We start from the raw sequence: 14,094 nt of genomic DNA, 5'->3' as shown, positions 1-14,094 counted from the left end.
ATAAGCTTACTTTAAGCACGTCATGGTACGAAAAGTCAATGTAAGGTTAAAGTGATATTATTTTAGGAGGTTGTGGTAGACCCCCAGGTATACTGGGACAATGAATGTACCTACTCTACTCATAATGGTAATGGAAATATGTTTGGATTGTTTCTTTTGACTACCCCGGTTATTGGCAAAAGCGTCCCTATTTCGTCAAATCATCTCTGTTTGAACCTTTGTAGAAAATATGGATGATTGAAATATAATGAATATCGCTGACATTGCGAGTAAAGGTTGACATTGACGTACCTACATACTTCCATATCTCAATAGATTGAGGTTTTTGACAGAAATTGTTACGTGAAATTGACCGCTGTATATGAAGGAATTGATACGAATAAAGAAAGAAAAAATAGAAATGAATATTTATTTATTTATTTAAAATGCAAGTCACAACAATGCAATTTCTATTAGGCAGGTATATACAATAATATTGCTAATAAATTTAGGTTTGCATTGTTTTACACATTACAAAACGTAATAATAAAAATATAGTTTAAATGAAAATAACGTGCCCATTATTCATCATCAGTCGTCAAATACATAAAATAATATAACAAGTTAATTTAGTTAAATGACAACGTAAGTTTGTTAATATAAAATTCATTTAAATGATAATAGCATGTCAATTGGTATAATACTTTTATTTTTTTTGTGAAATTTCTGTTATTTGTCTCACATTTTAGGTACCTGGGAGATTATTGTGAATTTTTATTGTATTATAATATAGACTGTTCGGATAAATGCTTAGTGTACTTTGCGGAAGGCTTAATATATTCTTATATCAGAGACGGTCTTAAAGAAGTGGGTACAACACTAACAAATAGTTCGCTGTTTTTTTTTTAATAAATTTAGCCATTTCAAATATACACATAGAAGGCAGGGTTTAATATGTCTATTTTTTTATTTACTTATCTAAAATATGATTTGCAAAAGATTGTATACATAGTAAGACAATCTTAATACTTTACCAAAATGGGATACAAATCAGTATTTTCTTCCTACATTTCAGCGATACGAATAATTGAGATAGGTTGTGTCTGCTGGGATACTTTTATTGTACCTTTGTATACAGATTGTCACATACTCTTACTATGATTGTACATCGTATCGTCTGTTCAATATATTGGCTTCAGACATCTTCGATTCGCCTAATAGCTCGTCAGGAAACATCGTGTTGTCCTCGGGCGTGTTCGGCAATGATGTTATAAGTTTTCAGATTAACCCGAGATCCTGGCATCCTGCGTTCACAAATTCTTTAAAAGGAAATTTAGAGATATAAATCGCAAAGATCTGAGGTGCACTACCTCTGTACTCATCACCCTGAGACATAAATTGAAAAGTCCCATGTGTTTGTAATTTCACCAGCACCCTTACTTGCCCTTCAAACTGGAATGCTCACGTTACTGCTTGGTGGCAGAAATAGGTAAAGTACAAGTAGGCAGTACTTTCTTGGATGAACTCTTTCACAGGGAGCTCTACTGCTACTGAAACTACCGCCCGTATCTCAAAACAATGAAAACATTACTTCGTTCTGGTCTTGAAGGGTAAGAGTGATTTAGACTTAACAACTTATGTCTCAAGAAGACAATAGCAATGGGAGTGCCCCTCTGATCTTTGCGATTTTAAGCTCTGAATAACATCGCGACCATTATGGATATGTTGTAGTTGCGTATCGGTTATCATCATGCGCCGCTTATTCATTTCATTACTTGGTGTCATAAAAAACATATTTGCCATAATAGGAAAATAATAGGAAATATTTCTGCCACTCTTTAGACGGTTTCTATGATATCTACGAAAAGAGATCATGTTTCAGATTGTGATAATTTATCGATCACCATTTTGGTTTTACGTACAAAATTGGTCTACATCACAAAGTAGAAAATTACAAGGATCTTGTCCTGACCTATCTTAATTACATTAATATAGTCAAATGTGTTAACCGTTAGTTTGACAGGCTAAATAGTTACCCCGGAAACATTTAAACACCTTAGAACTCATTTGTGGCTCTAACTGCACATAACCGGCCGGTGGGTGCGTGTACGCAACAAAGAAATCTCGCAAGATAAGCCTTTGTCTTTATAAAAATAAAAAAAACTGTTCAGCTTAGTCGAACACCATAGTTTTTATGTAACATACAAAAATACAGTTCTTAAAGTTTTGAATGTTAATTTTTAATTGCATGTTAGTTCTTAATGTTCGTAATTTATATCTTGCTTCACCAACCAATAATGACGACTTAGGTGGCTAAACGGATAAGCGTAATGAGACCGGTTTCGATTCTCAGTTAAATCAAATTAAGAAATAATATTTTTGAAATTGGTTCTGGTCTGAGTGTTCTAGACTTAACTAAGTAATGCAACTGGTTACTCTCATTACTCTGGCACTCGTAGTTCAGGAATTTCCTAGTGTGAAATCGACGAGATAATATTATCTTTCTTTACGTTATCACTTTTAATAACTTTTCAATGCAGCATTTGACACAAGCAAAAAATAAAGGGTAAAAGGTTAGGGCCAACCTAATAAAGGCTACCCTACTCATCCTGAATTCATTATTTTAAAAGGACTGAAATTACGCAAAAGAGAAAAGAAATAAAATTATCTTACACGTGACTAAAATTAAATGTCTTTGGGCAAGAATGTGTATGTGTCCGTGTATGTGTAAGATAACTGTGAATATATATTTCCTTTTTTCTAATACTAAATGACGGGACGAATTAGTTGTTCATCTGATGGTAAGCGACAGCCTGTTCATAACATTTGCAGTACCACTTAGAGTTTTAACTCACGAAGATTTGGGGGACACTGCCACTGCGCCCGACACCCTGAGACATAAGCTGACAAGTCCCATGTGCCTGTAATTTCACCAAATTATATTTTAGATTTATAGACCCACTTAAAAGGTGCTTCTGTATCATTATAATCTATCATATTTTCATGTAATTTCAATGTTTTTACATTTACATGAGCTTGACTGGTATATTTCTAACAATTAATTTACATTGTTGTAGACCAGAATACGATGAGAATTGTTTTTATTTGGTTGTATTACAGGTATAAAAATACAATTGTATTTTTTTTTATACAGACGAAATACAAAAGTAGCGTTATGGAAAGTTAATGTTATACAAATTGTTGATTGCCAAAAAATTCCGGTTACGTCTGTAATTACATAAAGTAAGTAAGTTTTCAATTCCAAAAGAAATTACATTATTGTTACATCTTAATATTTATAACAATTATTATATATCCTTCAGAGAGCTTATTATAATGATATAATAGTCATTGGCATAATAATATTTGGTATAACAGATCTAGTATAAATAGTCATTTATACTAGATCTGTTATACCAAATATTATTATGCCATTTTTCTTCTCTCAGTTATTTTGCCATCCTGATCACTTTTTATAACTAATATATATGAGTCATACTGACCTCAATGACTATCACCGCCTTTATATTACGCTCTCACAAGCGGACACATAATTTAGTTACAAACACATAAATAAATTTAGATAGAACGAAGGTGTTGCAATTTTTAAGGGGATGAATTGTGAAATTTTTATGACAAACTCCGTCCGCCCAATATGTGAGATTCAGAGTGCATAATTAGTGAGGTAACATATTTTTTTGTTGAAATCTGTGGGTGTCGACATTTATTGTAAAAGTAGTAAAAAAATAAACGAAATATGATAGTAACATTACTTTGCAATTGGTACGTAGTTTAAATGAAAGACGTTAGGTATAACCCATAAAAATACCAAATAATAAGTTAGTAAAACTAATTTGTCCGCAATTAAATTTTAATTGATAATGTATTATTTCACTGACCATTATAATTCATGACTACTATAAAAACAACAATAATAATTTTTCTTTTATTCCAAAGTAACGTCTCCGACATTTAGTCGATATATCTATAATTGTCTTTACTACATCACTCACAAAACCCTTGCATCTCACATTTATAATACAACAAATTAAAAAAAGACAAATAATTGTCTTCTAATTACAATTTTAGTGCATGTTAGTAAACAGTCCACATGCCTTCAATATGCTTGTATGGTTTTAGCTTAGCTAGGCGCAGTGAAAATGTATATAAGTTTATTACTAACAACTTCCATATCACCTATCATTCCACAACTTCCTACAACATTACCTATTTATGTCATTAACCAGTAATATGAACATTACTGCATTCCGATTTGGAAGAGTAAGTGTGCTAATGAAATTACAGCACATGGGGCTTGTCAACTTTTGTCTCAAGTTGACGTTAAAAATCATCTTTGTGACTTAAAGCTCTTGAGTGGCACTGCAATTTTTATGGGTAGACGTGTTGCTTACCATCAGACGCACGACTTGTTCTTCTCGTCAGTATATCATATAATATAAAATATATAAAATATCTTGTAAAATATGAACAGTTTTTAGGAATTATTCTTATTTTACACGCCTATCTTGCGTGTAGTGAAACTGGTTGCAGTAGAGGAACTGTAGTCCTTAACAGTTTAAATAATACTATAGTCACCCTATAACGACCTCTGGGAACCGATCCAGGCACAATAAGGAAATAGTCCCGGTCCGCACGAAAATCGCCCGCGCGTGAGTCCAGACCCTCTCCGCCCACTTCTTTTACCCCCTTAAAGCCTCTCTTAAGGCCCTCTCAGTAGCTCTAATGACGATCCTCAATCCCTATTAACGTATCAACTACACATCGTTATGGCAGGACTCTTTTACGGTCCTAGATAGAATTAGATTGTTAACTTTTAGCACTATTCAGTGGAAACTTGATGCAGTTGGGATGGCAGGGTAATTGCGTGGTTGGAACTTAGTATTGTGGTTTTCGTTTGGTACAATGTTGCAGTAGGCAATGAGAAAGGGAACATTTCTTCTACAAATAAAAGATGGTCGATTACTTCAGCTTTTTTTTATATAATACTAAGAGACGGGACGAGCAAGTCGTGTACCTGGTGGTAAGCGACACGCCTATCCTTAACAATGGCAGTGCCACTCAGAGCTTTAAATCACAAAGATCAGTATTACTGTGTTCCGGTTTTAAAGGGTAAAGGTGCTGGTGAAATTACAGCCACATGGGACTTGTCAACTTATGTCTCGAAGTGACGGGCACAGTGGCAGAGCTTCTAAATATCTTTGCGATATAAAGCTCTGAGTTTCACTGCAACTGCTATGGATAGGTGTGTCGGTTACCACCAGGCGCACGACTTGTTCGTCCCGTCATTTGGTATTATATAAAAAAGCCACATGTAATATACCTCATAGGTGCTTTTATCACATGAAATTCATAAAGATAGAACGAACTACATGAAACAAATTATTTACACGTGAATTTTTTTATGTATTGTATTTGAGCGTAAAAAGTTATAAACTGATGTCATTCGTAGAATCTTTAAACTTCTTTCTTGAAAAGTTGTCATTTTCCAGTTATCGCCTTATTATACTATGAGTGCGAAGTAAAGATAAAACAAGTTTTATAAAAAAAAATCCTTTATTATTGTATCGAGGTCACCAACGGCATACCATAAAAGTGCATTAACAAAATTATTCGAAATTAAATAATGTCGTCTTCGTGATTGTAGTTTTACCAATTTAAATTTGCTGTCGACTCCGAAGCTTACGAGGGTCTTTGAAATACATTCATCAAAACCCTACAACAGGCAGATCTTTGTGCTTTTCCAATAACGAAAGACAAGTCTGCTATCAAAAGTGAATATTGCGACACAACTCAGATTTTGATAATATTTTTATATGCTCTACCAATTTGTTCATAATATGCATGCTATTTATACAATATTAACGATGTTGTTTTCGTTGTTAATTACGTCTTTATTTAAAAATGTTTGCATGTATTTTTTCTTTTTTAATAAGATGTCAGGGGGTATTCTATCGGAGTTATTATTTATAGATATATCATGCATAATTCTAAAAACCCTTCTACAAAAAACAGTAGCCATTACAGTGGGTTTCAAAATTTCCTGACCGCAATACAAAGTGTGTATATACCTCAATTTGATAACCATCAGTGAAAATAACCTATTGCAGCTCCCTTTGCAACACAAAAGAATTGCAAACGACATTCTTAAGACATGTACGCAACTGTCATATAAGTTTAATTATGTATTAAATACTCAAGTTTTGTGATGAATTTTGTACAGTGTTCTTTCTTTAACACAAAAGATGTTTTAATTTTTTTATTATACCAATTTGCAGTGCCATTTAGAGCTTTAAATCGCAAAGATCTTTAGGGGTACTGCCACTGCGCCCGTCACTCTGAGACATAAGTTGACAAGTCCCATGTGCCTGTAATTTCCCAGCACCCTTAACCTCTAAAACCGGAACGCAGTAATGCTCACATTACCGCTTGGCGAAATAGGTAACGTGGCAGTACTTCCCTGAACAAACTCTTTCACAAGGAGCTCTACTACTACTAGATTGATTTACTTATAAGTTGTTTTATTTGTGCATGTAAATGAAAGAGACCTATTGTTCATTATAATAATTTAAATACAGCTCGAGTTTTCTTGGTAAATTCGACCTTGGAATATGAGAGGTTTTCAGTTAAACTATTATTACAATTATAGTCTGTTGCAGAATTTCTTAATTAAGTTACATTTAAAGGACACAATACTGGATTTTGTCTTAAAGCCTTTCTTTATCGTACAATTTGTTTATTTCACGAGTAACTTAGACTAACTTACTATGTAATTTACTCAAAGTGACTTGACAATGAGAAGCAGGCAGATGGCGTACAAGACACGGTTGACAAAGAATGCTTCTTTGCTAATTAGCCAAGTAAATGAGAGCGCGCTCTTGCTTTCACGCTGACCGACAAACGCGGCGACACGATGCGCGGCGCATGCGTCATTTGACGTAATTGGTGTGGAGACCTTCCACAATCCTTGTAATGGTAGACAGGCAGTAGATGACCTGAGGTACAATGAAATGTCGAAATTCCTTTAGTACTAGGTTGGTACCTACTTTACTAACTACACCATTGCCGTGTATGACAACTATAATTATTATGCAAATGTTTAATAAGTGAATTGGACATTAACCGTTGTCGTCATCTGTAGTCGTTGTCTTAACTAGGGTGCGAGAAAGAGATTCCTATTATGAGTAATTATGTAATACTGGCTAATTTCTAGTCATACTTTAATTTATACGTTAAATTATGTATATAACGTCATGCGTTAACTGCCTCCGTGGCCGAACAAGCTCGAACGTGGTCGCACTTCCATGCAGAGGTCCCGGGTTCGATTCCCGGGCCGGGAGAAACATTTGTATGGCCTACATATATTTCACTCGTGAGTTTCAGTGTAATTAGTGATTATCTATGTATGTGTCCATGGCACCCGCGATACAGGGTTTCCCTGGTGCGGGGCTAAAAAAAAATAAAAAGAAAAAAATAAAAATAAATACTTTTACTTTTCCATTTGTCAGTTTTCGTTTAATTCAAAACTTAAATAATCTTTATTTCATAGGTAAGCAAATTACAATTACATTTGAAATCGTCACATTGGTTAAACTTTAGTATTCATTCGTAAGGCAGATTCCCTCAAAAATAATGAGTAAGTAACTCAAAGGATTGATCTTTGTAAATAAACTTTGTTCACCTTTTTGGTTTACAATCAATATACATTTGAAATAGACCGAGACAACCTGGGCTAAAACGGGTAACTGGATTTTTATCATCCAAGTACTCAGAAGCTGTAGTGTAAAGTTTTTGTTTCACTATAGTTTTAAACCTCGCAAATGTAAATGTTGAATACCAATCGGAATTTTATTATAGAAGCGTATTGCTCTCAAATGAATTTGTGTCTTTGTGAAGACGACTGTCAAAAAAGCCAGTTTATATTTATTCCTCGTGTTAAAGTTATTTTCATCACAATTTTTAAGAAAATAATTAATAATCTTCTTAATATAAACTAAATTTTCATAAGTCGACCATTCACACATTCGGTGTTCTCAGCCTAATTACCGTAGCCATTTCGGTGTTCTCAGCCTAATTACCGTAGACATTGTGTTTTCTCGCTTATTATAACCAATAACATTGAAATATGAATAGCTTTAAGTTAAACTATCAATATGTCTAAATGGCATTGAAACAGATAAAGTAGTTTTCGAGTTATTAAGACATAAATATTTTATGCAAACGGTAATCAGATCTATTTAACTTTCTATTTACGGTATCATCATATATATTACATTCAATTACCGTATCCATAAAATATTTAAATCTTAGTAAGTCGAAAACTACTTTGTCTATTCTAATGCCATTTAGACATATTAATAGTTAAGCTACTACTACTACAGTTCTTCATATTTCAATGCTATTGATATTAAGCGAGAAAAAACAATGGATACGGTAATTAGGCTGAGGATACCGAAATGGCTACGGTAATTAGGCTGAGAACACCGAAAGTGAGAATGGCCGAAATGTACTGTGACGTTCGAGCAAAAATGTGAAAAAAATTCTTCAAACTTCTCTTTCATCTCAGTTTTCCGTGATTGATTGATCGGTTTTCATGTGCTATTTTGGCTATTTAGGTTTGTTCTTCAAGAGGGATTTTTGGAAATGTGTGCGCTATTGTTATAATGCTCTGATATTTTTTTTAGTGGACATTAGTAAGAAGACATTACAGTTTCGCTTCGGCACGCGTGCGAGGTAGACGTAGTATCTCTTCGGATATTGTTTACGTTGCGAGGGACGTATCGTGTGAGATTTGACAATAAACGAGAATAATACGGGTAGGCGCGGCCGGCGGCCGCCGCGTACGCCGTTCGGTGAGCAATAGCGATGTACGAGGGAAATGATGAGAACGACAAAACAGAGGGAACGTTTGGAAGGAGCCTTAGTTATTCATCTGAGGATGTGAATAGAGACGACATGCAAATAGAAGAAGAGAAATGTACGAATAATATGAGGGCTACAAAAAGGGATAGGGAGGAAGAAACAGATAATGAATGGACAACCGTACAGAAAACTAAAAAAGGAAAAACCGAAACAATACAGGTGTACATATCAAATAAAGAGAAGTTACCAAAGCAATTTGCTTTAGCCAAAATATTTAAGGAATATAATATAAACCACATTTCGCGAGTAAAGTATTTATCTCCATACAGAGCTCGAATTGATTTTGAAAATGAAGAGGGTTTGGAGAAATTATACTCGTGCAAGTATTTTGATGAACAGGGGTTTAAATTACAAGACTCAATGAATGTCAACCTATCTTACGGTATCATTAAATCTGTAGATCTGGACCTTTCCGAAGAAGACATTTTAAAGGAAATACATTGCCCTAACTCAACAAAACTCATCTCTGTTCAACGTTTACAACGACGAGATAGGATTAAAGAAAGCGATTGGATACCTAGTGAAACAGTCAGATTATGTTTCCAAGGATCATATTTACCACCTTATGTGTATGTCGCAAACTTAAAAATTCATGTCGATCGCTACGTTTTTCCTGTCTCACAATGCGCGCGTTGTTGGCGACTGGGCCACTCCACGAAAAGATGCCCCTATCAGAAAATTATCTGCCCTAAGTGTGGGAATAATCACGCCAACTGTGACACTAAGACATTTAAATGCGTAAACTGTGGTGGTAATCATATGGCGTTGGATAAAATATGTCCGGCATATGTAAAAGAAAAAACGATTCGCGAATTAATGTCTGATTACAACTGTACTTATAGAAAGGCTCTGCTGGCCTATGTACCACGTGAGGAGATAACAATTACAAAGAAAACTTATGAAACTTTATCTGCAACCGGAGACCAGAATAACACTGGAATAACATACCCACAAAACACCTCTCAATCTAGATCCTATGCTGAGATAGTTACAACCACAGCTACTATCGAAAATCCACCTAACTGTTACAGAAAACCAACGCTTCGTACAAGCAAAAACGCGAATATACCGAAGAAGAAAAACCAGTCAAAACCGGAAAATGAATGGGATATGTGGTCACTCCCCGTGTATGGTTCGGCAGATGAACTGACTGACTGTGGAAAAAAGGAACCAAGGAAGCAGGAACAGCCAGAAAGAGGAGTGGAGTTCAATGAGCTTTTATCCAGAATTAGTGACATTATTTTTCTCAAAAAGTGTAACTTGCAGCTCAAAGTGAAACAAATTATTAGTGTGTTTGTAGAGTGGTTAATATTAGTAATAGTAAACAATCTGTCAGACTGGCCAATGTTGAAGGGAATTGTGGAATCTATAACAGGCTTCAATGGATCGTAAAAAGGTAATTTCTATTGATTTAAATATCTGCCAGTGGAACTGTCGAAGCATCAGACCTAAACTTATTGCATTTGAAAATATATTATTACAGGAAAAAATACATATTGCTGTCCTATGTGAAACGTGGTTGGAACCGAACTCGCACTTAAAATTAAGTAATTATAACATTTACCGTTCTGATAGAGATGATGGCTACGGGGGTATCGCAATTATAACACATAAATCAGTAAAAGCACACACAGCTCATGTAGAAGACCTGAATCCACAGATACAAGTTTTACATTTGAAGGTGTGCAACTGTGATGAAATTCAGAATATTATTGCCATTTATTGTCCTTCGTCGGCATCTGTCTCTCGACGTGATTGGGACCGGGTTTTGTCTATTTCCACTAGAAAGACATTGTTATTGGGAGATCTGAACTGTCACCACACTAATTGGTCGTATAAAAATGACGCTAGAGGTATACAAGTACATGACTCTTTATCAGACTTAAATTTAGTAATGCTAAATGATGGAAGTCCCACTTTGGTGAAATTAATTAACGGCCAACTACATCAATCTGCACCCGATCTTTCAATAGCGTCATCTGATATTGCCTTAAAGTTCTTATGGAAACCTATGAAGGAGTCCTTGGGTAGCGATCATTTAATTATCAAAATTTCCACGTGTCTGTATTCTAACTCCAATTTAATATATAAAAGAAACTACAAACAAGCCGATTGGAGTGCCTATAAATCTTGCTTAAAAGAGATTTACTCAAAAATTAAACTTCCCAATGACCTACAAAAGGCATACGATACTTTTGTAGATTTTATTACTTTAGCGGCTGACCTTCACATACCTTTTATCAAAATTAATCAAAACCCAACAGGAAAGTTTTCTCCTAAGCCATATTGGTCTGCGGACCTGTCAAGGTTGGTTGCGGAACGGAGACTAGCCTTATCTAAATTTAGACGGAACCCTACCCCACAAAATTTGGAAATATTGCAGACTAAAATAGATGAGACACAAAAAGCGATTAGACAGGCTAGTAGCAAAAGCTGGCAGACATTTTGTTCTTCTTTTGATGAGGTTACATCTGCCAGTGAAATGTGGAGGAAAATGCGATGGTTAAAAGGCTACAGAAATCTAAATAATTATATTGATACCAACAAAGCTACAGAACTCCCAACCAGTCTCACCCCCGACTTTGCTAGCCCGAAACAGCCCTTATTTTCATCTTGCAACCGGCAATTAGAAAGAGAATTCACCATGTCAGAGTTAATAGTATGTTTTCGAGTCAAGGATACCGCGCCCGGAATTGATAATATATCGTACTCCATGATTAATAATTTGCCAGATAATGCTAAATCTTTGTTGCTACATATTTACAATATATTTTATACGCACAGTTTTGTACCGCTACAATGGCGTGATATAAATGTTATACCAATACCCAAACCAGGTAGAGACCCAACATCTGTCTCAAGTTTAAGACCTATTTCCATGATGTCATGTATGTGTAAAATATTCCATAGTATGCTGAACAACAGACTAGAGTGGTATCTAGAATCAAAAAAAATATTTCTCCGACAATACCACAGGGTTTAGAAAAGGTAGATCCAGTTTAGACAATTTAACTAATTTAATTACGACAATTCAGATTGGCTTTTCAAATAAGAACTCCAGTATTGCCGCCTTTTTGGATCTGGATAACGCATATAATAATGTTGATATAACATGTCTTTTGCATATCATTGATAGATTTGGAGTAGGTGCAAGGGTGTGTAAGTACTTGTGGACTTTTCTCCATTCTCGACAACTTAAAATAAAAGTAGCTGATAAATATATTACACGCAATACCGGGCGAGGCCTAGCGCAGGGAGATCCCTTATCCCCACTTTTATTTAACATGGCTACTATACACATTTGTAAGGATATAAATAACGTATACGTATCCCAATATGCCGACGACTTTGCCCTGTATTTGACTTACCAACACGTTAGAGAAGGAAGTTTGGCTTTACAGTTGGCTCTAAATAAATTTTCAAAATTACTAAGCGTTATAGGACTGGATATATCGGCAAATAAAAGTAAGGTCTGTATATTTAGTAATAGTTTTAGAAGAGATTCAGCACATTTAGTAGTAAACGGGCGACAATTGGAAACGGTTGATAGTGTGAAGTATCTGGGTCTTTGGTTGGATCGGACTTTGAGATGGGGTAGGCACATAAGGGAAACTAAACAGAAAGTCGAAAAATTCACAAATATATTTAAAGTTTTAGCAGGCCCGGGCTGGGGAGTGCACCCGAAACACCTAAGACGCCTGTATATTGCCCTTGTCAGGAGTAGGTTAGATTATGCTAGTTTCCTCTACGATAGTGGCAGTAACTCTCAATTGATGCAACTTGACAGGATTCAGAACCAATACTTGCGAGTAATCGGAGGTTTCATTAAAAGTACACCAATACATGTTATGGAAAACGAGCTATGCCTGCCCCCACTAAATACTCGACGACTCTATTTGGGGGGAAAGTTCTGGTTGAAATGTAAGTCGCTCAAAAACAACTCGTCGATAAAACTAATAAGCCGCCTGACTGAACTCTGTCAATTTGCATACTGGAGAAGGAAAAGGAAGCCGCTTTTGGTGTCGGTGCATGCAACATTAAATGACCACCCCATACGACAAGGCAGTGTAATAGAGATGTTTTCTTTACCCACGTGGGTCAGCAATATGGATTTGACAGAATTATTAAGACCTTTTATTCCTACAATAAGCGGCGCGAAAAGAATACACAATGTATACACTTTAAAAATCATATATGAAAAATATATGTCAGAATGGTACTGTAAATTCTATACAATTTATACGGATGCTTCGAAAAACGACTATGGGATGGGTGTGGCCTTTTACGATCCACAGACTAAAGACCATATAAAACTCAAAATTACGACAAAAATGTCCATAATGAACGCTGAGCTTATAGCTATCCTTGAAGCCCTGTCTTATCTCAGTTCCGTGGAATTTAATAAATGTGTTATTTTGACGGACTCCAAAAGTTCCCTTCAACATTTAGCGCGATGTTCTAGGCCAAGCTTTCGTGGATGTCCTGTCGCATACGAGATCCTCAGTCTGATATGCCAATTACGCAGTGGTGCCAGGGAGATTGTGTTGCAATGGGTGCCCTCCCATATAGGAATAAACGGGAATGAGATTGCGGATAAGTGGGCCAAAGAAGCAACATGTGAGGGCGATACATACTCTTGTGTGCCGTATTTTAGGGATCTGATGTACTTAAATAAGGAACGTTGTTATAGCTCTTTGAAAGCCCACTTTGACGTAAGATCGTTAACCAAGGGAATATGGTATAAAACCATACAACCCAATCTCCCTGGCATACCATGGTTTGTCGATGCCAAAATGAGCAGGCGTGAAGTTGTCACGGCACTGAGGCTTCGCTCGGGACACGTACCTTTAAATAAGTTCGGGTATTTAATGAAAAAGGTGCCTTCACCGGACTGCGAGACGTGTGGAAAATTGGAAGACGTTTACCATGCAATAATGGAGTGTAGTAGTAGTGAAATTATTAGGCAACACATTCCAAATTTGAATTCATACTCGGTAGGCATGTGCAACAGCATTTTGGCCGCTCCTTTATGTAAGGAGGCCAGAATGCTGTTCAATATGATTAAAACCGCCATAACAAGAGTGTAAGGCCTAACGCCTTACACCCTTGTTTGTGGTGGTAGTGGAATCGCACCTATGAGGGTGACATATCTACACAGATAAAACCCTCATAAAT

The 14,094-nt window shown here is 35.7% G+C and overlaps 2 protein-coding genes across 2 annotated transcripts; both read left to right on the top strand.

Annotated features, from left to right (window-relative positions):
- The first annotated feature begins 8,862 nt into the window (after positions 1–8,862).
- LOC113227080 lies at positions 8,863–10,311 on the top strand. Its single transcript, XM_026459955.1, has one exon. It carries the CDS (start codon positions 8,863–8,865, stop codon positions 10,309–10,311), a length of 1,449 nt encoding a protein of 482 aa, XP_026315740.1.
- A 1,892-nt stretch (positions 10,312–12,203) lies between these two features.
- LOC113227079 lies at positions 12,204–14,006 on the top strand. The gene has a single exon (XM_026459953.1). It carries the CDS (start codon positions 12,204–12,206, stop codon positions 14,004–14,006), a length of 1,803 nt encoding a protein of 600 aa, XP_026315738.1.
- Positions 14,007–14,094: the final 88 nt, after the last annotated feature.

Source organism: Hyposmocoma kahamanoa, unplaced genomic scaffold, assembly GCF_003589595.1.
Source record: "Hyposmocoma kahamanoa isolate Upper Pololo Valley unplaced genomic scaffold, ASM358959v1 202, whole genome shotgun sequence".
In the NCBI taxonomy this organism is placed as follows: Eukaryota; Metazoa; Arthropoda; class Insecta; order Lepidoptera; family Cosmopterigidae; genus Hyposmocoma; species Hyposmocoma kahamanoa.
This window is presented reverse-complemented; position numbering and strand designations above follow the sequence as displayed.

Excerpts from the sequence above, each read along its gene's own strand:
- LOC113227080 (XM_026459955.1), top strand. The coding sequence starts at position 8,863 with ATGTACGAGGGAAATGATGAGAACGACAAAACAGAGGGAACGTTTGGA.
- LOC113227079 (XM_026459953.1), top strand. The coding sequence starts at position 12,204 with ATGGCTACTATACACATTTGTAAGGATATAAATAACGTATACGTATCC.